This window comes from Triturus cristatus, chromosome 8 (genome assembly GCF_964204655.1).
Source record: "Triturus cristatus chromosome 8, aTriCri1.1, whole genome shotgun sequence".
In the NCBI taxonomy this organism is placed as follows: Eukaryota; Metazoa; Chordata; class Amphibia; order Caudata; family Salamandridae; genus Triturus; species Triturus cristatus.
The window spans coordinates 591,727,741-591,753,940 of NC_140591.1; the positions used below are offsets into that span (position 1 = coordinate 591,727,741).

At 44.8% G+C, this 26,200-nt stretch overlaps 1 protein-coding gene across 1 annotated transcript in view; it reads right to left on the minus strand.

The window, feature by feature from the left end:
* COMMD6 (COMM domain containing 6) overlaps positions 1 to 26,200 on the minus strand; it is a 137,144-nt gene that overhangs the window by 42,030 nt on the left and 68,914 nt on the right. Inside the window, exons 5-6 of the mRNA XM_085622021.1 lie at positions 24,586 to 24,754; positions 3,145 to 3,297 (exon numbers count right to left, since the gene is read on the minus strand). Of these exons, the coding sequence (XP_085478147.1) occupies positions 3,145 to 3,297; positions 24,586 to 24,754 (322 nt within the window). The remainder of the gene's footprint in view (positions 1 to 3,144; positions 3,298 to 24,585; positions 24,755 to 26,200) is intronic.

Consider the following 26,200-nt stretch of genomic DNA (forward strand, 5'->3'; position numbering starts at 1 on the left):
TTAGTTATTTATTTTTCAAACTGCTCTTGCGCAGTACAAATGTCATATATGAGTGTTGGCCGTTTTATACTGAGAAGCTAGAAAAGTAAAAATCAGCATTCCTAGAACAGTACAAATATCACCGAGAAATATTCAACAAGAATGACTGCACCCACAGCCCTTAACCCTGCAGCCTAAACTTGAAATCATTTTCAAGCAGTGAGTGGCGGATGGGTCCATTCATTTGCTGAAGGCTGCGGTCACCAAGAGAGAAGGAAGAGGAGAACTGTTAGTTATGAAATCTGAAGATATTAAGACTGTGAGGAATGTTACAAGGAACCACCTGGAAGAAGGATGTAAAGTGAGGGAAATTAGGATCATCCATGAACATCTTAGTCATTGTGAGGGTTTGGCAATGGACGTGGCATTTTAGTATTAGGAGATTTTCTGTAAGGTAAATGGGACCTTCCCAGAAGTCACATTCTTTTTCGCAATCTTTCCACTCTGACAGGTGTACTTGGTCATCCAGCCCAGACAAAAATCAACACACAAGAGGCCTAAAAAGCCGGATGCACAATGGAGGCACTCATACCCACGTGATCTTGGCTAGACATCTATACTTTATTGCAATGAGATAATGATGTTACGCTGTACCTAGTCTCACCAAACATCATATATAATGAGTTAGGCATTGACTGCTCATGCACATCTAGGGCAAAGTCACTGAAGAACAACTACAGACAAGTCTCGCACTCAACCCTCCGACGAACCCCACCAACCCAGATGAAGGTGCACTCGCCCTCGAACGCTGGATGAACGACTGCGCCAACACCGTCGCCCTGATGAAAAACCCCACCAGCAGAGACACCAGCAGAAGAGTCAGCTGGTTCACCCCGGAACTCCTCGACTCCAAACGCACCTGCCGGAAACTGGAAAACATATGGCACAGTGACAAGATGCCAGACAACCGCACTGCCCACAAAGACGCCATCCGCAACCACCACCACCTCATCAGGACCACCAAAAGAACCTCCTTCACAGACCGCCTTGACAACAACGCGCACAACAGCAAGGAGCTCTTCACCATCGTGAAGGAACTCTCCAACCCCAGCTCCAACGCCAACGACATCCCACCATCGCAAGCCCTGTGCGATTCCCTCGCCACCTTCTTTCACCGGAAAATCACCGACATCCATGACAGCTTCAGACCCCGGACGACCCCTGCCGACCACACCGCACCGAACCCACCGCACCCCACCGCCCACGACACCCTGACAACCTGGGCCAACGTGAGCATCGTGGACACAATCAAGACCATGGGAACAATCCACTCCGGCTCCCCGTCCGACCCTCTCCCGCACCACATCTTCTACAAAGCAAGCAACTCCATCGCACCCCACCTGCACAAAATCATCAACCTCTCCTTCGAGACCGCCACCTTCCCTGAGAACTGGAAGCACGAAGAGATCAACGCCCTGAAGAAACCCAAAGCGGACCCGAGCGACCTCAAGAACTTCCGCCCCATCTCCCTGCTTCCGTTCCCAGCAAAGGTCATCGAGAAGATAGTAAACACCGAGCTCACCCGGCACCTCGAAGACAACAACATCCTAGACCAGTCCCAATCAGGATTTCGCAGCAACCACAGCACCGAGACCGCCCTCATCGCCGCCACAGACGACATCAGGATCCTGCTAGACAACTGCGAGATGGCGGCCCTCATCCTCCTGGACCTCTCCGCCGCCTTCGACACCGTCTGCCACCGCACACTACGCACGCGCCTCCACGACGCAGGGATCCGAGACAAGGCCCTGGACTGGACCACCTCCTTCCTCTCCGGCAGAACCCAGATAGTCCGCCTCCCCCTGTTCCGATCCGATGCCTCCGAGATCATCTGTGGCGTCCCTCAAGGATCCTCCCGCAGCCCGACGCTGTTCAACGTCTACATGGCACCACTAGCACGCATCGCCCAACAGCACGACCTCAACATAATCTCCTACGCCGACGACACTCAGCTGATCCTCTCCCTCACCAAGGACCCCCTCACCGCCAAATCCAACCTCCACCAGGGAATGAAGGCCGTAGCCGACTGGATGGAGGACAGCCGCCTCAAACTGAACACAGACAAGACGGAAATCCTCATCCTCGGGTGCAACCCCTCTGCATGGGACGACTCTCGGTGGCCCACGTCACTGGGGTCCCCCCCGGCCCCCACCGACCACGCACGCAACCTGGGAGTCATCCTCGACTCGAAACTCTCCATGACCAAACAAGTCAACGCAGTCTCCTCCACCTGTTTCAACACCCTCCGCATGCTCCGCAAGATCTACAGATAGATCCCGACAAACACTAGGAAAACAGTCACCCAGGCCCTAGTCAGCAGCAGACTCGACTACGGAAACGCCCTTTATGCCTGAGCCTCGGCCAAGCTCATCAGCAGACTACAGGGAATCCAGAATGCCTCTGCACGCCTGATCCCCGACGTCCCGCGCCGCGACCACATCACCCCCCACCTGAGGAACCTGCACTGGCTCTCCGTCGACAAAAGAATCTCCTTCAAGCTCCTGATCCACGCACACAAGGCTCTCCACAACACCGGCCCAGCCTACCTCAACAGTCGACTCTCCTTCTACGTACCCAACAGGAAACTCCGCTCCGCCGACCTCGCCCTGGCCACGATCCCACGCATCCGGAGAACTACTTCCGGAGGCAGATCCTTCTCCCATCGCGCGGCCAGGACCTGGAACACCCTCCCCCTCCACCTGCACCTGCGACAGACCGAAGACCTGCTGACCTTCAGGAGACAACTCAAGACCTGGCTCTTCGACCAGTAGCAGCAGCACCCCTCCCCTCCTCCCCCCCCACCTCCCCAGCGCCTTGAAACCCTCTCGGTATGTAGTGCGCTTTACAAATTATGTGATTGATTGATCTACCCACAGTGTCAAAGAAGCTTGACTGAGGTTTATTTCTTGATTTACGCACTTTTTACTAGGGGCTCTCAGCATTGTCCATTTTGGGGGGCTTGGGTGCCCCTGAAGCTGTGTGTACCGGAACCAATCCTGACGGTATACAACCTGACACTATGTTTTAATTCTGTGACTGTCACTGAACTGAAATAAAACATACAATTTGGGCAAAATAAGAGTATGCACCATTAAATGCACATACCTGAAATTGTGGAATCGTCATTTCAAAACACTGGCTGGTAATGTGTCCCGAACAGTCAGCCACCTTTAATGCCACTGCCACGTATGGATAGTTAAGTGACCTGCAAGTATCAGAGCTCACTGCCATTCCCAGCTTCCACTGGAAATCAAGAAGCTGCAGAGTAAAAATAACATTCAATTGGTTTATTCAAATGCACAAAGTTCAATGACCCACTGTAGGCAATCTGCAAGTGTAGCTGACTGACAAAGCAACATTGTTTTTTGTGAGGAATTTCTGGCTGAAGCAGCAAGTCCTGCATGAGAGAAAATGTAGCATGCATAGTTGCAACAACTAAACGAATAGTAATACAGTTAAGAAACCAAATCTAAAACCGTCCAAAGTTAGTTAAAAAGACAAACAAAAATATAAGAAAATACACAAAGATTAAGGGAAAGAAAAAAGAAACTCCAATGCAAAAGTACTGCAAACATGATTTTGATGTTATCCTGTCGAACAGGCCAATACTTTTGAAAAAAGTTCTAAAATTCCCACAAAAAGTTGTTATTACTGTTTTAAAAAACTTTTCTAGAGGTTGCAAATCTTCAGCGGGGAAAACTTTAAATCTGTTACAAGGTTGGATACCTTGAGCAAGCAGTGGTGTTCAGAGTACGAAAACCGCAAAGGTAAAGTCCCTGAGATGTTATGTTTAAGAAATGTCCTAAAATTTTCACAACCAACTCCTCAGATTCTACTCCACTTTCCCACTGCAGGAGATCCCCAGAACTTAATTTTCTAGGTGCACAAAAATGTCCTCTTCCAACTACTCCACTGCAATTCTACTAGGCAGAAAGACTTCCTCCGTCTCTGGACATTCTGTAACCATTAGCCTCAGAAGGAAAGTTCCAAAGACACAAGAAGGCTACACTGGCAGGACCTTGGCATCCAATAACTCTGTAGGTCAGGAAGAATTTGACATTGTTGGTCTTGGAGCAAAAGACTGAAAGCAGACATTCAGCAGAGCAGGAGACACATTTCTGTCTGCAATGGTCTCTGGCAGGCAAAATTAAGTCTTTAATGCATTACCTAATTAAGTCTTCATTTCCAGTAGTGCGTCAAGCAGGGTAAAACTCGTTGCTAGTGGTCAACCATGCCATCCGGGCTCTCCAACACCTTCAAGAATGTATCCCCATATAAAGCTGTTATAGGAGTTCCAGACTCCAATTCCTAAGTACGTGACCTCAACAGGGCAGCACCTTACACAAGGATGAGAATTCACCCATGTACATTCACAGTAAGGTGGAATGCTTCTCACTTGTACCAGCTGAAGTGAAGGCCCAACAGGAAGGTGACCATAGCTATGTCGGGGGTGATTAGATGAGTGTGTAAATCTGGGTTCTGAACAAGAACGAGCATGTCAACTGCTTATAGTTACACAAATGTTTAACACCCTCCTACCTCGAGGCCCTTATCAGCATGCTATTGTTAAAGGGCCGAGGCTAATGATTCATTGCCTAGAAAAACAGAGGATGGGGGAGTGGGAGTGGGAACCCATGCCTTGTGTCTACCTGCAGAGTGAATCAACCACACAGGTTTCCTTTAGTTAAAACAGTTTCTTGGGGTTGGGCATACATTATGTCGTTATGCACTAGTCTATTGCAAAATCTGAATCTTGTGCATAGTGCAAAAAAGCCCTTCCGGAGACTCAAATATCTTCTCAACATTGATAAGGTAACAATTACATTAACATCAGGGTTAAATTGTGTCATCACATTAATTACGGTGGAGTAGGCAGCCAGAATGATTCGAGCCTAACCTCAATGGATCGGGGATTGGACATGAGGAAACAGTTGCACCCCAGTCTTTTTTATCAAGTATTTTATTATCTATGTTCAGCAGCGAGAGGGCTCTTTAAGAGCCACAGCAGTAAAGCTATAACCTAATACATGGTATGCAAGTCTGTCCTTCAAGCAACACTGTGAGAAGTTGGCCTGGCATATGCTGGTCACTAGTTATAGTGGCCACCTTGCACCAGTCCAATTCGACTCTTATGGTAGATAGGTTTAAGACAACCTTTTAAAGAAAGCCATCCTAGTGGTAGCTGTAGAGAGCAGCCTTCAGGCTAAGTCTCAGAGGAATGTAAAGCAGCTTGTTTTACCTTATAATCTCTTGAATTACCAAATGAAAGGACACCACTCAGGTATATATATCAAATATATATGTATTTATTTCTAGACACACTCTACTAATCTCTTTATGAGATTAGAAGTCAGGAACACATTCAAATATCAACGTTTCACAATAAGTTAAGCACAAATATGGCTGGGGCCCTAGGAGCGTACCAGACCATATACTAAAAAAAAGGTTTCGGAAAGTCGACTTGCAGAATGACAAGGCCTAGGGCCTGTAGAATCACTGGGGCTTCACTACTGCAGTGAAAGCAGGTAAGTAACAGACCCACGGGAGACGCATGCAGTGTGTGAACCGGAGAGCACGAGTTACCTCACCCAGGGAAGCCGGATGCATACGTGTCTTTTGGTGTCGGGTCGCGTCGCTGTTTTCTATGGAGACCAAAGAAGACTTGCTGCTTGTGGCGACTGAAGAAGTGTCCGGTGGAATCCAAGGCTGGATTATAGATGCAGATGACCTGAAAATTGAAGGGACAGTGTTCACAGACACTTGCCAGTGACCTGGGGCCAGGAAGATGGATGCCCACGGATGTCGGGTGATTTCAGGTGATCAAGGGTGTTTTGACTCTTCGCTCACGAGGTCCAGGAAGGATCGATGATGACCAGCAGCTGGATTCGGAGTGTCCTACAACGTCTGCAGCTGACTGCAGTGTCGGCAACCGGATTGGAGCCAAAAAGCCTTGGCAACAGCAAGTCTCGTGAAGGGTGAAGAAAGTCGATGGTGCAGACCAGCAAGGTCTGAGGGACTCACCCAGCGAGGGTGAGTGAGGGCAGGCCTGGAGCAACCAGGGGAGCCCTTTGAGTCGATAAGAAAGTCTTCTGGGGACCCACAAGCCAACGGGCAAGGGATCGCGAAGACGCCTCTTGAGGAAATGCTTCACAGGAGCCCACGGTCACTCGGGACGGGGTAGGCCTCTGATTTCCGCTGCAAAACCTGCTGGAGGCTTGGGCCACAAGTGGTCCAAAGCACCAGTTCGTAGAGCGCCGTGAAGGGGTTGCACTCAACAATAGTGCACGGTACCCGGGTATTGCTGTTCCTCGTCACTCGTGGGGTCCACTCGCCTCTGCTCTGCTGGGGACTCACAATGGCCGTTGAGAAGTCAGGAAATCCACTTCCGGGGCTGCAGGGACTTCGGACTCCGGCGGGAGCGGGAAAGTTTGCGACCGTTGATTAGAGTTTCTGGTGCCTGCCAAGCAGGGGAGTCACTCCTTGATTTCAAGGGAGATTCTTCTGTCTTCCAAAGGTAGTGGAACGTCGAAGGGCCAGGATTCTTCTTTGTAGAGCGTCGCCCAGGGTTATCTGCTTTGCAATGGCAAAGTTTGCTAACTTATACTGAAGATAGGGGAGGGACTAGCTCGATGACCACTCCTCTGGGAGGGTCAGGGTAGGGGGTGGTTACACCCACTTCACTTTGTCCAGTTTCGCACCAGAGCAGGGACAGATAGCCCCTGAACCGGTTTGAGCTGGCATATGCACAGAGGAGCCTACTGCTCCCCCAGTGCAGGACTTCAAAGCACTCTAGAAGTGCACCCACCCAGCCCCAATACACTAAATCCTGTCTGGAAGGTAGTGACACCTCCCTGTGACAGGATGCCTATTGTTGGGCCTCCTCCACTGCGAGTTTCAGTCAGCAGCAGGAGGGCAGCCCAGTGTCTGTGCTGGTGGCATCCATTTTGTGATGCCAGGGCTCCTTCAGATTTCTACCGTGTTACCACAGTAGGTACATGTCGTCCCCTCTAGAAGGGTGGGATCATACTCCCACACCAGTTACTGGTGTGGGGGTATGATTCAAAGTTGTTTGACACCAAACACAACATGTTTTGATGCAGTCATTCCAAAGTTAGCATTAACCGGGAGGTTATAATGCACTTAAGAGTATATGGTTTAACAGCATCCACAAACAGCCACAAGGAATAGACCCTGCCAGCTGCAGAGGGGCCCTGCCCAGGCAGAGGCACCCCCTCACATTGTAAACCAAGCATCCTGACCTCAGGATTGATAGGGCCTGCCATAGGGGTGGTTTATGTGTGTGTATGGTGTGATATAGGAACCTATACCTCTGTGAGGAGTGCTAACACTACCTCACCCAGGCTGCAGTAGCAGGCCTGTGGTGTCAGATTTAGTCTGCTTCCCAGGGATAGCATAATACATGCTTCAGCCCCTGGTAGGCCTTTGAAGTACCTATGCCCTTGGTACCTAGGGTACCATATACTAGAGGCTCATAAGGTACCACAGTATCCAATCACTAGTGCGTCTAGTATGCACTCAAAGTTGTTTAGAGAGAACAGAGAGACTGGGGCCCTGATTAGCAGGGACCCAACCTGACTATAGCCAGAAACTAGTGTATACATCAGAAAAGAAGTGGGGGCAACATAAGTGCAGATCCTACTCTCCTACAAACACTTTCCCCAAGACTGCCTACAGATCAGTTTATTGACATAGGTCTTGTGTAAATTTAATGCGATCTCACCAACCAAGTACCTTTACCACTGGACAAGTTTGAATCTAGATTCCTCACCAAGACTAGGGGAAATAGTTAGTCCATGGCTACCCGCAACCTCTCATTTCAGCCAAGAATGAATCAGCATCTAACTGCGTCATGTTGCAGTAGGATCTGGTTACCATCCAAGCCAAATATATACCTCATCTTCCTATCTCTCCATACATCCTAGTTATGTTATGACCAACAAGCTTTACTTCACGAATTCCCCTAAATTAAATATTGAATCTCCCTGGCCGGTATTATGGATGGATCATTCCATCCTTAAATTTAGTATGCCCATAAATACACATGGGAAAATCAGTTCAAAGAAAAGTATCTGGATCCGGCCATGGCGTAAACTCTCAACGGATACCTTTCTAGCACACTTTGAACCTTCATTATTATCTCTCTTAAAGCATACAGAGTTAAGAAGGACAGAAAAGAAATCCGTTCCTTACAGGACGAGGTAGACAGAGCTTACCAAGCAGCACTTTCTGATAGCTCCGACAGCCATCCGAGAGATAGTTGACAGGAAATAAAGTAGAGGGTTAGAGATTTGTATCTCCAAATGGCATTTTCAAACTTTCAAGAGCCAGGTCTATGAAGTGGGGAATACATAGACCATTTCCTAACATGGCGAGCCAAAGAGTAAGAATCAAAAGCTGATCTTGCAAATTATGAATCCTTGTACGGTTCGACTCTCGGATGAGGCAGAGAAAATCAAACAAGTTTTTTTACCATCATTACTCTACTCTTTATCACAGAGAGGAAGGTTGATGGGGTAGAGGGGGTCTCAGAGCAACAAACAGAGGATTTTCTTACAGGCCTGGATTTGCCTTTTTTGACACCTGAAGCCTCTGTAAGGTTAATAAACCCAATCTCAGAGAAAGAGAGTCTTGGAGGTAATAGCACAGCTTTCCTGTGGTAAGGCGCCAAGGGGAGATGGATTATGCACAGTTTTATACAGCTTTTTCTCCAGTCCTGCCAGGACCTTTCACTATCTTGTTCAACAACCTTATGGGCGGAGGGCAGGCACCAGATTCTTTTCTCAGAGGAGTCTTGATCAATATTCATCAAAAAAGGAAACCTTCTTCAGACCCCCTGTCTTATCGACCGATTACTTTATTAAAAGTAGATTATAAATTATACACCAAACTCCCAGCTAACCGTTTCAACATTGTGACCCCCGCCTTGATTTCCTCTGGCGAAACCAGCTTTAATAGAGATTGTAGTTTGTTTGCACTCAGTTTATGGCAGATGGCCGCCTGACTGTGAAGCTCCAGCAATGGCTGCTCTGAAATGCCGGGTTTCACCACCCATCTGCATCCAAGACCCATCGGGGTCAGTGGGAACCGTACCCTGAGCACTGGCAGTCCCGGTTGTGCCTTCTGATTGAGGATACAGAGTCACTGGGAGGGGCACTGGAGGCGGCTGATGAGAGCGGCCTTCAGTGATCTGTGCGTGGGGGGGATGCGTTACCTCAGGTTTTGAGCAAACGCCCTCAGTTTTCTGCCTGCCCTCCAACCCTCCTCCAGCCACGTGTGTGCAGCGGCACCCACAGCACTAGGGGTACCCGAGACGCCCTCCCTCATTATCCCTGCAGACTGCCTGTGCTACCATTGGGGTCCGTCGCTACTCCATGAACTGAATGGTAATGTCATAAACCAGACCAGCGGACCTGCTGCATTGTATCTGTCGTGCAAGGTTGGTGCTGCTACTGGCATATAAATCTCCTGCTCACGTTCCACCCCTCCTCACCGGCACCGCAGTGGGGCGGGGAGATCCTAAACAGCATAAACTCATGTGTGACCACCATGAGAACACGCGGCAACAGCAATCCCTCATGTATACCAAGGAGGGCTTAGCCAGAGACGCTGTGACAGGACCTGTTGATGGTGCCACGACAATCACAACAGAGCTTTATGCTGGATTTAGATCCTTAGATGCCCGCTTCGATTCTCTTACAGTTGGTAGTTCAAACTTTGTTGGGGTATGGCCTCCCTTGATAGGACTATGAGCAATTCTAAAACTGAAACCTGATATTGCCTTTTGTACAGGTATCACCTTTCATGAGAGCACCGCCTGCCGTGGCGTTGTCCACCTCCCTGGTGTATACCATATCACTAATATAACGTATCACTCACAATTGAGGTTTTGTTAAAGTTGTTTCGGGATTCGCCAGAGATTCTACAATCTGGCGTGTGTGGGGGGTGGAGTGTTCTCAGAATGTTTTGTCATTCTTCTTTTGATTACCTGTCTCGGGCTGCACTACATTATTTCTGACTATACATCAGGGGATGAAACCTATTATGCTCTTTGATGATGGGGGCCCAAACTAGAGAAGGACATGTGGCAGAGCTATTCTGCATGACATGGAATATTAGCGGGCTCAACAATCCACGCAAGGGTAAGCATTAGCATATTTAACACAACACAGTGTCAAGGTGGCGTTCCTGCAGGACATGCATCTTTTACCCAGGACCACCTGTACATTCGCTTTGACATGGGGAGACGGTTGGTATTTCTCTTATTACAGCTCCTACTCACGAGGGGTATGCATCTTGATACATAAGAGTATTTCCTTTACCAATGCAGCCAGTTTTACAGATGCTGCAGGGAGATATGTGGCTATCTCAGGCATCAAGAGATCTCAGCACTTTGGGATTTCAATATGGCTTACACTCCGACAGTTCATGCCACCGGTTCCAACTTATGCAGTAAACCGCGCTCCTTGCACGTCATTCGGGATATCATAGATAATTTCACACTAGCTGATGCAAGGCAGCTGTTCAATGCCATGACTTCGACATACACGTTTTATTCTGTGTCCCATGGTGTATAGATGCAGACAGACTATTGGCTCATCTCAGCAGGTGAAGCGCTAAGGTTGGCAGATGTGGTGCATCTCCCTCATACTCAGTCGGACCAAGCTCCTGTTAAAATGGTACTGCAGTTCCTTATAAGGGAGGTCTGGAGCAGCAGTTTTCTGCTCTGAGCTGCATGACTCTCCATTACAGAATATTTCACACTCAACTCTGGCTCAACTGACACAAAAGCCACCCTCTGGGAGGCCGTTAAGGCATACGTTCATAGGGTATCCATTGCTAAACACGTGGGTATATTACGAGACATTTGCGCCCGCCTTGGTCACCTTGAGGTCGAGTTGCTTAGTATAGACCAGGAGGACAAGCTACTAAGGCGCACAAACCAAACTGTTTCAGCGCTCAGTCTTGATGGATGAAATTAGGGACTTGGCAGATAGAGAAGTGACATACCTGGGGAAATACACACAGATGCAGATATATGGGGAGGGGAAACACCCTCGTCGTACAATGGCCCGACTGCTGCGTCCTAAAAGGCAGACCGGATAGATCATTGAATTAATAATGAGCAACGGATAGCGATAGCATCATCAATGTGCTCCAACACTATTATGAGTGGTTGTATACCATCCGGTCAACAGATGGCACTGTAGCAATTGCAGAATATGTTCCTGAGATTGCGATGGTCTGGATGATGGAGGAACAGAGGCAATGCTTAGGAGAACCTATCTCTTGCGAAGAAATTGTGATGGCGATGGATGCTTTGGATGGCTCTAAAGCCCCGGGGTTGAACGGCCTCACAGGCACCTTTTACTTGGTATGTAAGCACTTACTCGCCCTCACGTTCTGGAGGTCTAAGCTGAAGCACTTAATGCTGGGACTCACCCCCCCCCACGCTTCGAGAAGGTGTGAACACACTGCTTTTGAAGCTTGGTAAATCGCCTAATCTCTGCACATCCTACTGCCTCCTCTCGCTCCTCAATCATGGCAATAAAATCCTGGCCAAAGGTATCTCTCTACCCATCTCACTCTATTAAAGGAGCAAATCATATCGCCAATCCAAATGGGTTTTGAACCACACAGATCCACTGCTATTTATCTGCGTACAATATTTGCAGTCCTGAACGGGATATTCCCCAAAATCCCAGCGGCGGTTGCCCTTCTTGATGTCGAAATGGCTTTTGATTCACTGTAGTGGTCCTTCCTGAAAGAGACATTGGATATACTATGGCTACCGCGTGGCTATACTGCTGTCATTATGCTACCACACTCTAACCCGGTGGCTCACCTGACACTTAATGGCTCTCTTACTGGTCTGTTCCCAGTGACTAGTGTAACTCGACAGGGTTGCCCTCTTTCACTGTTGCTTTTTAGGTCTCGCCTATTCTATCCCGCAGGGATGGATAGGCGAGATTATAGTAAGCAGTCCGAAAAGTCTACCTAGCTGCGGATCGCGTACAGTTCATGTGAACACAATCACGCGCATTGTCAATAACTGCCACAACCACGCGCATTCTTTACAGCTTCCATTTTCTACCAGACACTTCGTGCGCGCGCGCTCTCCCTCTGTTTTCCACACGCATTCAGCTCACCAGGCTGCACACCCCTCACTCTCCATATGGTCGCACGCCTTTTCTTTGATCTCCGCTGCGCGTTCTCACAGGCTCCTCTCCGCCCACGCGTCTCTCTCCTTCCGTGTAGTTCCGCCCCGCCTTCTCTTTCTCGCATGTTTTTGTTGGGGGGGGGGGGGGCTTTGTGTGACTGACTACTTGACCTCATGCCTATGAGTTTTGCATGCGTCTATTATATTTATTTACTTTGATTTTTATTTTATTTTTTACCGCCCACGCGTCTCTCCTTTTCCATGTAGTTCCCCCTCCGCCTTTTCTTTCTCGCATCTTTTTCTGATTTTCGGCTTTGTGCGACTGACTACTTGACCTCGTGCCTATGAGTTTTGCATGCGTCTATTATATTTATTTACTTTGAATGTTTTTTTTTGTTTTTTTAACTTTACGCACCCAAACACGTTCATTGTTTCCTTTCCTTCTTACATTCTTATGAGAAAAAAAAATCACTCTCTCCACAAACAGCACTTTTATCCTGTCTCGCCTCTCTGTGTTTTGCTGTCTGTCCTCGTCTTCAATAGTTTCCAGCCTCTGTGTTCTGCTTTACGCATCCAAACACGTATGCTTTTGTCTGAGTTTCCTGCTTACATTCTCATGCAAAACAAAAAATCACTCTCTCTACAAGCAGCACTTTTATCCTTTTATTCTGTTTTGCCTCACACAATGCCCTACACACATTAGACCACACAAAATGCCACCTCACACCCTGCCCTACACACATTAGACCCCCCAAACTGCCACCTCACACACTACCCTACACACATTAGAGCCCACAAAATGCCAACTCACACACTGCCCTACACACATTAGTCCCCTCACACTCTGCACCCCCTCACCCTCAAATAAATAAGAATACAGTTTACTTCCAAGCCACTGCAGTCATTTACGTGAGCCACTGTCAGATTGTGTATTTTTTTTCAATACTAATACAGCCTTTAAAGAAAATAGAAATACAGTTTACTGACAAGTCACTAACCAACACTGCCCCCTCTCACACAGACCACACACAATGCCCCCTCACACAGACCACACACACTGCCCCCTCTCACACAGACCACAAACACTGCCCCCTCACACATACCACTCACACTTACCCCTCCACAAAGACCACTCACACTTACCCCTCCACACAGACCACACACACTGCCCCCCTCACACAGACCACACACACTGCCCCCTCACACAGACCACACACACTGCCCCCCTCTCACACAAACTACACACACTGACCCCTCCTCACACACTGACCCCTTGACACACTGCCCCCACATACACTGCTCTCACACATTACTCACTCACAGTACTTTAGGTCACACACACTGCACCCTTACACCCCGCACACACACACAGCCCGCACCCTTACACACTCACACTGTGCCCTCATACAATTCTCCCTCACACACTGCCCTCTTACACACTGCCCCCTAGTTCGTACAATGTCAGTAGGTGCTTTTTCTAAATTTTAACAAAAACAAAAACGTTACAGGATCAAAGCGTTTGTAAACCGCATCAGTAGATTTCTTTTTTTTTCCGTTGGTTAATGTCTATTGGTGCTAGGTGTTTTGTGCTTAAATTAGAATTATTGTTTAACTTTATTTAACAAATGAACAAAGTTCACGTGGACGTTGCGGTCTGAAAATGTTGTGGCGCGCGCGCAGAGCACTCTCCCTCTGTTGCCACACGCATTCAGCTCACCAGGCTGCACACCCCCTCACTCTCCATATGGTCGCAAACCTTTTCTTTGATCTCCGCAGCGCGTTCTCACAGGCTCCTCTCCGCCCATGCGTCTCTCCCCTTCCGTGTAGTTCCGCCCCGCCTTCTCTTTCTCGCAACTTTTCCGGAATCTCGGCTCTGTGTGACTTACTACTTGACCTCCTGCCTCTGTGCTTTGCATTCATCTCTTATATTTATTTACTTTTGAATGTGTGTTTCATTATTTTACTTTACACACCCAAACACGTATGCTTTTGTATGACTTTCATTCTTTGCTTTCCTGCTTACATTCTGATGAAGATCACTCTCTCCACTAACAGCACTTTTATTCTGTTGCGCCTCTCTGTATCTTGAGGTCTGCCCTCGTAAGTCGCCTGCAACTGGTCCTTCACATACACTGGCCCCTCGCACATAGACCACACACACTTTCTAAAACGCATCAGTAGATTTTTGTTTTTTTTCGTCGGTTGATGTCTATTGGTGCTAGGTGTTTTTAGCTTAAATTAGAATGATTCTATAACTTTAGTTAACAAATGAACAAAGTTCACACTGCCCCCCTCTCACACAGACCACAAACACTGTCCCCCTCTCACACAGACCACACATCTATCTATCTAGCTATCTAACTATCTATCTATCGCCCTCTAGCTATCTATCTATCGCACTCTATCTATCGATCGCCCTCTAGCTAGCTATCTATCACCATCACTCTAAATACTTATCTATCACACAAAATCTATCTATCGCCCTCACACTATCTATCTATCGCACTCACTCGATCTATCTATCTATTGCCCTCACTCTATCTATCTATCGCCCTCACTCTCTATCTATCTATCACTCTATCTATCTATCTAGCTATCGGACTCACTCTATCTATCGTTCACACTCACTCTATCTCTCTATCTAGATATCAACCTCACTCTATCTATCTATCTATATATCTATCGATCTATCTATCTATCGTCCTCACTCTATCGCCCTCTATCTATCGCCCTCCTTCTATCTATCTATCGCCCTCCCTTTATCTATCTATCGCCCTCCCTCTATCTATCTATCGCCCTCACTCTATCGCCCTCCCTCACTCTATCTCTCGCCCTCCCTCCTTCTATCTATCACCTTTCCCCCTCTATCTATCGCCCTCCCTCTATCGCCCTCCCTCTATCTATCTATCGCCCTCCCTCCCTCTATCTATCTATCGCCCTCCCTCCCTCTATCTATCGCACTCACTCTATCTATTGCATCACCACAGCACCACTCAGCACCACCACAGCATCACTCAGGGGCACAACAACATCACTATGCGCTACCACAGCATCAATGAACGCCACAGCATCACTCGTCGCCACCACAACATCACTCAGCGCCACCACAGCATCAATCTGTGCAACCATTCAACAACAACTGGTTCAAATATGTTCTCTCAATGTTTCAAGCTTTATTACAAATGTCACAAAAAGATGTTAATATTTCACTTCTGTTCTTGAATTTGTCACATTTGCGAAAGTTACAACTATTGGAATTGTAAATGACAAAGCTATTAATTTAGCTATTTTCAAAACCAACACATAAATACAAAATTTGGCATTTACAATACCAATAGCTCAAACTTTCCTAATGCGAGACCTATTGCATTGCAAATGCTTGTTATTATTGCTATGGACCCCCTAGTTAGACCACTACAGGAGCGCAATTTACACAATTGCTTATGATTTGGTAGGGGCCCCCTCTTGCTATCTATGTTAGCAGACAACATCTTGCTCTTCGTACGGCACCCTGCGGATAACCTACCATCTCTCATATGAGAAATTATTTGATTCGGTACCCTTTCTAGTCTCACTGTCAACTGGGCCAGATCAGCACTCTTTCCACTCACTGAAGCTACAGTGAAATGTGCACTGGATTTTCCCCATTACTGGTGTGAGGACTCTACCGAGATACAAAACACTAACATAAATGTGGGTACATTGGAAGAAGATCTTTTTAAGTCGGGCTATTCACACCATAAATTCTGAAAATACGCTAGCTTTTTGTAGTTTCTTGTCTCCCTGTCTGACCAAGGGGATATTTTGGAAATGAGCAATTCTTAGAATAATGATGATAAGGAGATTTTTTTGCGGGTTCCAGATTTAAGTCCCTCTCAGATGTTGTTCTCTGGCAAGGCGCTCCATTGCCAGCACCACTTCTTCATGTACGTAGACATAAAAGCAGTCCTTGCTAATCTTAATGGGGTCAACATGGAGTCAGCCAGGAAGGTGGTAAAGGATATGTTCAGGGAGGACAGGGTCTTTCCCAAAGTTTCTGGCATCAGGTCCGGAGTTTCAAATCAGAGAAATTTGTAGAAGAAATGAGAAATAAATGGAAGCAGAACACAGGGATAGTTTAGAGAATTGACATTGAGAGAGGTATTATGGATTGAGCTACACTTGTTTTAGGGGTCGCAAATGTTCAGTGCATGGCGTACCACCATTGGTTAAGAATAAAATGTTTTCTTCAGTACCCGGGATGTGCCCAAATTCTAGGGGTGATTGGTTACACATGTTTAGATCCTGCAATTCCCTTACGTTTTTTTAGGAAGGGATATTCCAGGCGGTTGGATTAAACCCGGATCTCTTGACTCGGGTGAGTGGTTGAAAAGTTTCAGCACTCCCTCCATCATCACGTTGTGTTTGCTATGCTTGCCCTAAGTGGACAAGAGTATGCCCAGATGTGGGTGCCTTGCTTGCTGTGCCACAGGATTCAAGCTAGCCAGGCTGATGAGGGGCGATACCCCTAAACCAGTCCTAGGATGCTTGTTTCCCATCCAGGGAGGACCTGGCCTGGCAGTTCAGGCTGGACTGTTCCCATGAGGAGCAGAGTCAAGACTGATTTGCATATGGCTGGGTCCAATCTGGGGTGGCATAGTGAGCAAAAGAATGATGGATTAAACCTACATATCTTGACTGGGTGTGAGTGGTCGAAAAGTTTTAGCACTCCATTCATCATCTTGTTGTGTTTGCTTTATTCCGGGCGGCTAGCAGGACTGCACAAGAGAACATTTTCCCTTTGCCAAAAGCAGCCCTATTGTGTTTGTTGAAATCTCACTATCAAAAATATTCTCAGGTTTGGAATTTTGTTTTTATTGGAATGTTAATGGCTCGGTCTTTAATCACTACCTATTGGAAGTCTCCAGTCATCCCAGTTTTGAGGATAGGGCTACAAAAATTAGGAAAGTTAGCCAATGGGAAGCCTGGTTTCATGCTAGGGTGAACAGGTGCTCCACATATTACAGAGATTGGCCTTGTTAAGTAGAGGTGGTTGGAGGGTATTTATAGGCACTTTATAAGTAGGAGGTAAGAAGGAGTTGGCCAGGACAAGGGTCTTTCTTGGGTGAAGGCAGGAGGGTGTTGCATTGTCACTTTAGGGGGAGTGTCGGGTTGGTGGGAGATGGGGAGGGCTGTGTGCGCTTCATTTTTATGGGCTTTATGGATTTGGCATAAGATAGGACGTGGGGTGGTTGAAGATTAAATTGGAGATCTTATATTATGCTGCATTGATTAATTATTGCTGGGAGTGTAATTAACATGGCATGTGTCTTTTTTGTATGGATAGAAAGAACAGCATGTTCTGTTTTGTTGTAATCACCTTTTTCAAATAAAATACATATATAAAAAGATTTAGAATTACAAAATGAATGGAAACTGCTCACAAGATTTGAGAAATAAAATCTTGCTTTTGGAAAGAAATGTAGTCTGGTTCAGTTCTGAGGCGGTGTGCACATACCATCTCCAAAAAAAGGGTGCCATGGAAGTTGCAGGAACAGAAGCTGCAAGGATCTGTGTTGGATACTTGGGACTTTTGAAACCAAGGAACATTATTTTTCAGCAATTATTCTCCAAACAACCACAAAGACAGTTTAAAAAAGAAGACAGTCTTGAAAGCATTCCAAATATATAAGCATGTCAGCATGTAAATTGCTGAGCTAGCCCATGCCGGAGAACTCCTCTTTCATATTGAATTCTTATCTTACCTTAGGGTTCAAAAGAAGGGGCTGCAGATTACCAACATGTCTGAGTGAATAAGATTCTTACGAAGAAATAGAATGAACTTGACCATCTCACTGCCCCTAGATGATGGTCACTAGTCCAGTTTCAAGGCAAACAGTCTTAAATAACAGTAAGTAATAGTTCAAGAGAGGTTTGTCCAGCAGAGCCACAACCATACTCAGATCTCACTGAGAATGCCGAAAGAATTGTTGAGCAAGAATCAGGTTTTTACACACAGACTGGTACTGAGGGATGAGAAGTTTAATGATTCTTCTGGGTTTGAAGATCAGGCAACTGTCAAGGTTGTAGACTCATATCCTCCATACTCCAGAGATCTAAAATCAGAACTGGATGGGTACTGCTAAGGCCCTTAAAAATGAGTATGCAGGCTTAGCTTATTTCTATTTGAATTCAGATCACTGGAATGGAAAGATATTAATACAAGAAATGTATAAGCAAGGATTTTCATTTGAAACCAAGCATACATAATCATGTGTTTGAAGTTATACCTTATATCAAAGTGGTAATCTGTTAAATTCAGTACCCCATTGATGTTGAGCATGAAGACCTGTTTGCCTGTCTATCTTCCCATTCTCCAGTTAACCCCTAATAGAAAAAGCTTCTGTTGCAATATCGTTTGGGTAGTAGAAGGCTTATCTCAAGCTATTACCTACTAAGGGTGCCACTCAACCAGCTACAACAGGAACAACTGCACCAGGAGAAGCCTGGACTTAATGTCAAAATCAGGCAGTGTATAGACTGCATGTAGGAAGGGGATGATGGTTTGAGAGGTATTCTCACAGGAGTGGCTTTTTACTCAGGAAGTATAAGGAGTAGGACTCTGCTTCCACTGTAGGGGAAATCCAGTCAAGGAGTGTGTGATTCTGAGCCCATTACTTCCATAGTGAATCATAGTGCAGCAGCTCCAGGACAAATGGTGCCAGACCAACAGGTTCCTGCTTTATTTGCAACAGGCATTAGGGAATCATGGCTACTGCACAGGTATTCTTGTAAGGAGTGCGATATCAAGATGCCGAACAGCAGCAGCAGACTTCTGTCATGTGGTATGGGAGTGCCTTGAGACATCTGGGATAAAAATGCCCAAGTGTTTGTTCCTTCAGTACGCCTACAACTACATTGGACATGTTTAATTCCTGCCTCCATTACTTTTTGTGGGAGGGTGTTGCAGTAACTGTGGGTGGCCAAATGTGGTGCTGGACTTACTCCAGGTCTGACCTGGATTACATTTACTACTATTTTGTGACATTTTTGGCTATATTAGATTTGGAAATGCAGTTCATGACTAGCAATTAGTGCGTGCCTGTCTTTCCCTAAATCCCACCCCTTAATCCTCTCTTGACCCCGACTTCTCCTCCCCAAAGCCCACCAATTTTTAGTAAAAACACCCCATTTCTCAACCACTGTCATTGGACCTTCCCACATGTACTACTAAGGTGTAAACTTATAAGTGTGAAGATTTCCTCAGAAAATATCGGAGAGATGGAATAGATCGCCACTCAAATTTGTGAATAGCATTTTCTAGTACTTTAATAAAAGTACTAAATTACTACAAAAAAGCAATTAGAGAGTAGGGTTCTTAATTTTTAGCCTCCAATTTTAAATTCCTTTACATTTTCACAGCATTTAAAATGTTTCAATTTTACTTGTTGTTTTTATGTATGTATACTTTATTACTGTGCTAATATTATTCAATGGACTCGAGAGTCGCCAGACCCCCTAAGTAGGTGTCAAGTGGACTACAATAAACAGAAAGCACTTTTAGCCTTGCAGGCTTGCTCAGGGTGCAAGAGAAAATCTTAAAAAGCCGCATAAATTCCCAGTGTGCACCTTCGTATTCTGGTCTTTGTAGTCCATTAACACAAACGGAATTTAACAAAATGATTTCACTTCATCCATACATGGATTAACTCGATGTACGACCAGACCAAATAATCTTAGGATAAATCCAGAACATATATGCATACATATGGTATATAAATGTCTGCATGATATGATGCTATTTCATTTTGCTCCTATTTGTGAAAAAACAGGCATATATTTCAATTACTCTTTTCAACTGGGAGCTTTTTCCTAATAAAGAATTAGAACCACAGTCGCTTTTCTCAACAAATTTACGACGCCCATCTCAGTTTTGTCCACTGAACTCAACTATGGGTCCAGAAGTCATGGTGTTTGAACAAAAGATGTTGTATGAGATCTCTAAATTGGAACAACTTGGCCAGCAGGGGCGGTCTTTTAATAACATGAGCCATGAGGATTGGGAAGCTGTGAAGACCCTCCAGAACAATGCTGAATTAACTATAAAGAGCGCTGATAAGGGCGGGGCCATAGTGGTGATGAATACCTAAGATTACGATCAGGAGGTGTCAAGACTGCTAGGTGAGCGGAAAAATTACCATCCCCTCCCTAGAGATCCTGTTCATGAATTACAGGATTTGATTACTAAGATGGTGGCGGAAGCTAGGAGCAAGAACTGGATTACGAGTAAGGAGGCAGAGTTTTTAGTTAACAACAAGCCGAGAACACCAGCCTTCTATATACTCCTGAAGGTACATAAAGTACCCCTGGGCGCCCGATAGTCTCGGGAATTTCCTTTATTCTTGAGCCACTTTCTCAATTTGCAGACTTTTTCTTAAGAAAGTCAGTCCTGAGACAACAATCATATGTCCAGGACACGACAGATATCTTGAATACTCTTAATGAGTTGGAATTTGTTTCTTCGCAGCAGTTCTTGTTCACAATCGACATTGAGTCACTTTATACCAGTATCCCCCAGGAGGCCACACTGGTGGCATCAGCGAAGGCCCTGGGGGGATCAGGAATGGTTTTACGACACGCCCCAATCATTTGTGCTCCAATGTATCGAGCTTGCCCTCACACGTAACTATTTTGGTTATAAGGATGACCTGTATCTACAGGTGTCCGGAACATCGATGGGCGCAACTTTTGCGCCCAGTCTGGCCTGTATTTATGTAGGCCAGTTTGAGGAACATTTTTTGTATCATACATCAAACCCCTTCCAGAGACATATTTGTCTCTGGAAGAGGTACATTGACGATGTTTTGTGCATTTGGAAAGGGAATAAGAACACCCTTCTGGAATTTTTGAATTGGCTCAACAGTCTCGACCCGTGTCTAAAATTTACTTGGACATTCAATAATGAGTGTGCGGTATATTTGGATCTTGATATTAAGGTACAGGGTAATACCTTGAACACAATGGTTCATCAAAAGGGGTAAGATCGGAATTCACTCCTACACTACCATTCATATCATCCGAGAGCCTTACGGGACAACTTGCCGGTAGGCCAATTTTTTAGGCACCGACGTAATTGCTCCACTGTGGAGACTTTTGCTCAGCAAGCAGATGAGCTTTCTAGCAAATTGATACAAAGAGCATACCCCAAGAAAATTATTAACAGAGCGTGTAAAAGAGCACGTAATACACCACGGGAGGCTCTCTTAGAAAGGAATAAAAGAGAGACAAGTGATTGCCTGACGGTGGTTATGACTTATGACCTCTTAGCCTCTAAGATTAGGCAACTGATGAGGAGACACTGGTCATTGTTGTCCACTGCAGATTTCAAAATGCCACAACCTAGATTTGCATTTAGGCGTGCAACGAATTTAAAGGACAAGCTAGTGCATACGCGACCTCAAGTTAAACAAAGGACTTCATCAATGCCGGCTGGACATTATCCTTGTGGTGGGTGTTCAGCCTGTAAGCTGACGGAGAAGACAAACTGTGTTAACCTTAACAGTGGTAGAAAATGGCATTTGAACACATTTTCAAATTGTAATACAACAAATGTTATTTATAGACTCACCTGTCAGTGTGGGCTACAGTACATAGGTCTAACTACCAGAAAAATAAAGGTACGGATTCAAGAGCATTTGAGTACCATCAAAGCCGGCAAACTCACCACACGCTTGGTACAACACTTTTGCGAATCCAAACATGATCTGCAGGCCCTGAAATGGATTGTCCTGGAGAGGGCGGTGGCCAGCAATGATAGCATAGAGAAAGTGCTGGCAACCAGAGAAGCTTGTTGGATTTTTACTGAGAAGGCGGATCTAACAGGCCTAAATGATCATATTGAGTGGAATAAACTTAATAGATAGTAACATCACATCAATGATCCCATAGGGTATAGTTATGACCGGACGGGAGTTGATTAAAGAAATGATTATGAGTAGCGCAGCAGTGTAAGATGAAAATTGCTGAATTCCCATTTTGAATGAGTGCAGAATTTTTGGGAAGTAAATGATTGATGTACGCTGAGCATTTGCAGGAATCCGTGGTCTACTGTGAGGGGAGAGCTCCTTGTAATAATGACGTAAACTGATTTAGTTCTAATATCTGTTTACACAGATTCGAGGAACATGTATGTGAATCCTGTGCATTGCCTTTACATTGTTATGCTGCGTTGGATTATCAAACAATTGAACATCTGACTAAGAGCTTTTTATGCGCGATAGTGGCTGTTCCAAGATGGCCGCCGCTGGCGGTGGAGACCCGAGTAAGTTCTAACACTGGCCCCTTAATATGTGAGGCGGAAGCAGGGGGCGTGGTCCAGAGACATAGCATTGGAGGCTGTGAAGCGGATTTGAATTGAGGCGGTGACGAGATACGGATCCCTCCGATACTGGTTGTGGTGAGATTTCTTAAACCACGGTACAAAGGTTGCGAAACATTGCGGGGGCATTATGGTGTGCCGGGCATTGTCACGTGTAATTACGGTGAACATATGCGCTGCCGTAACTAGGTATGGTTGGGGCAGGGCGACTGAAATTACGTGACTGGATTAGTCTCAGTCGGGTGTTCGTTGAGCAATCCTCTGTTGGCTGGTGATTAAAAAGGATACGTTAAAAAGGATACGTGAACAAAACACTGTCGCTGCTTGAGTATAGCGGGTATTTATTGAAATATGTAAAACGAGATTTGAGGATACGTAGCGAATGCATGCTTGTGGAAAATACCAATTAGAATATGCCTTGCCACTTGATGAGAAGTTGCAAACCTTTTTTCCACAGGTGGAACACGCGCTAGCTACAGCGCACTTCCGAAAATCGGGGAAAAGAGTATTTAATACAACCCCGTTTGGTATGGTGAAGGCTGGTACGAATGCCCTCGGCCTTTACCTGGTAAATACACTCATTGGAATGAATATTTGGTGTAGACTTGATTATAAGTATAAATGGTTGGTCCATACTTTTATTGAGCATTGAATAGAAAGTTGCTATTATTCTTCTCTCCTTTTTCCTGCTTTTTACAGCCCTCCCGCAATACAAAAGTATATGTCCAGTGAGGCGAGTGATTGAAACCCTATGCCCTGATGAAATTGCCACAATAAGGATAAATGGCAATGAAACATGTTGGCCTTCCTTACAAAGGTTAGCAACATATAGTGATTTTATTTTGAGTGAACTCACCGGTTTGAATAAAGAGGGTGACCTATAGTGAGTCTTCAACTCAATTTTAATATTGCTCGGAACACTCGTTCTTTGCAATACACTGGGTTTCTCTTTCTCTCTTTCTGTTTATGGGGACAGCAACGTCTCTTTTTGAAATTTCTTTTCTTTGTCTGTCTACTTTTTCTCCCCTGGGCACTAGTTTTCTGATTCTTGTGAGTTGGCAACCAATGATGAAAAAACGTGGGCGTACTAGCGAGAACCAGCTGGTAGCCTCCCTGGTGTTGCGTACGTGAGGTGCCTTCTCACTTTTCACATCTATTTCTCTGATTACTTTTCTGAGTTTTGGTGATCTACTTTGTGTGGAAAATATTGTTAGGTAACGGAGGGCATTGTTGCAGGTCTTTTTAACTGAAATTTAAGAGGCCCAGGACTTCACTAATTTGGACGTGATGCCAGAGATTGGGGGGAGATAGGTATTCCGATAGTAGTGGAGGTCCTTGAGTTCAAATGCGATTCCTCTTGATGCCCAGCCCTTATTGGTTTTGATATATATTTCAATTACCCTGAAATTTATTATTGTATTTTATATATTGTGCACATTTATCTAACTTCCTGTACATAAGCATCTCAGCATCCATAATCAATCATTCTGACACGCCTTTCACACATAGAAGCTCTCTGTCATGGGAAATAGAGTAAGTCATATTCCATAGTGAGGCCCTTACGGTGCAAGACAGATAAGTTGAGGCTTAATGTCATTTTTAGCATGCAGCTCTCTCAAACCCGCCTTATCATCACTTTAAACTTGATTTACCCTCAAAAAGAGAAAACTAATCACTTACGCTGTGATATCTTTTACAGTGTGAATCTGAGAATGTATGAATGCCAGAAAATCAGAGAACGACAAATGTGCTGCAGTTTAATCATTTAAATGCATGTACTGTAGAAATCGGTAAAGCATACAAAAAAGTCCTTATTGAAACTGAAATTCTATATTGCAACCTGTATCATTTAGGCAACAGAACGAAAAAAATCTAGGACTATCCGTTAGGAGAAAATAGAAAGAAGGGACAGAAAGGAAACCAAGAATGAGATAATGGGAGATAAGTAGGAACAGAAACTTAAATGCTACCTCATCTGCAAGGAGACTAAAAATAAGGAATTAATTCTCACCTGACCGCCTGCGACTACGTTTCTAGCCTCTTCCGACACCGACAAAGATTTACCCTGCTCATTCCACACGCTATGTAGGACCTGCAAAGTTTGTTTTGGCAATGGACTTTTGGCTTCAACCAAAACCGCCGACAGTTCTTCTGCAGAAAGACTGTGCTTTGCTGCTAAGCTGAAAATAAATCCGAAGAATACAATTAGTAGTAGATCGTGTGTTTAGCAGCAACAACATTGGAAAAATAGATTAAATATTTAATTACATTTGTAATAATGTACTTTTTTGCTACAATTTATTTACAAACACAGTTCTAAAGAAATACCCTTAAAAACTGTTCTTTGTAGAAAATGTTTTCTGGGAATTAAAGTAGATCATGTGCCTTCGTCAGACTAAAGACACACTAGCTGCAAAATAAGTTAAAAAATGAAAAGAAAAACAAGGGAGTCTGAGAAAATGTTATTATATTCTTTGACTATACCAATGTCTATGTGAAATGTAAATATTGGCCGAGAAGTTTTGTGTAGACTGCAAAGTTTGTCAATGTCAGAAAGGTTGACCTGTGACTAAAATTTTCAGCAAAAAATGACATTGCTGAACAAGTGCGTCTCAAATCATTTCGGATGGGGAACTCCATTTCTAAATGTAAGATTTTGCAGGTCCCACCCAACAAGTACAACTTAGCATACTTTGCAAACCTTCACAAAGGTTAGGAAAATTGTGAAGGTTAATTTGTTTAGAACATATAACTTTTCAAAGTATTCCAAGGAAAATCTTAGCAAATTCCTACAGTTTTTATTCTATTGCTTTTAATGGTTTATTTGGGCACTTATGCAGTACCAACTACTTGTCGAGGTACAGATTAATTCAGTCCAATTCACCAACTACTGGCTCGGCTACAGAAGCATGAACCTGTGGATTTCCATTCACCAGTTTTTAATATACATTTAAATAAATAATACCGTTTGAACCTATATGAACTACCTATATCGATGTAAATTTAAAAGAGAAAATCAAAATTACATTCTCGATTTAAAGTATGTGGAATGCCCACAGTAACCCTCTTCAAAATACAGTTGAAACCTTGCAAACAGGAAGTCCCTTATCTACTAATAGACCTACTTTACATCTAACTTCTAATGCTTGAGTTAATAATTTCTCCCGATCAGTTTTCAATAAATCAAATTAAACAGTGAACATACTTAAATTACATTTTTGTAGAAAACGTTGGTGACTGGGGTCGAATACTATCACACACATTTGACACACATTTGACCCCCCCTCCCCCAATAAACAAAATCAATACACTTTTTTTTAATTTTCCACCAGTTGGACAGTTCACTAAATAAAGATCTGTGTTTAAAATTACAGTTCCTCTTTGTTTCTTTTAAATTACAGTTTTAGTAATTGCTTTTAAAAAACTTTACAAATGAATGATACACATTTACAGTATTGCACTTGTTCTATTTTAGATTAAGTCAATACAAAGCAGAAATGTTGTTATCATAATCTGTACAATTATAGACTAAGACTTCCAACTCAAATATGAAACTTGATTGGTTTAAAATCTTCAAACTGACATAGAAGACAATAACAGCAGTTTTTTTTGGCAGCTATATGGAT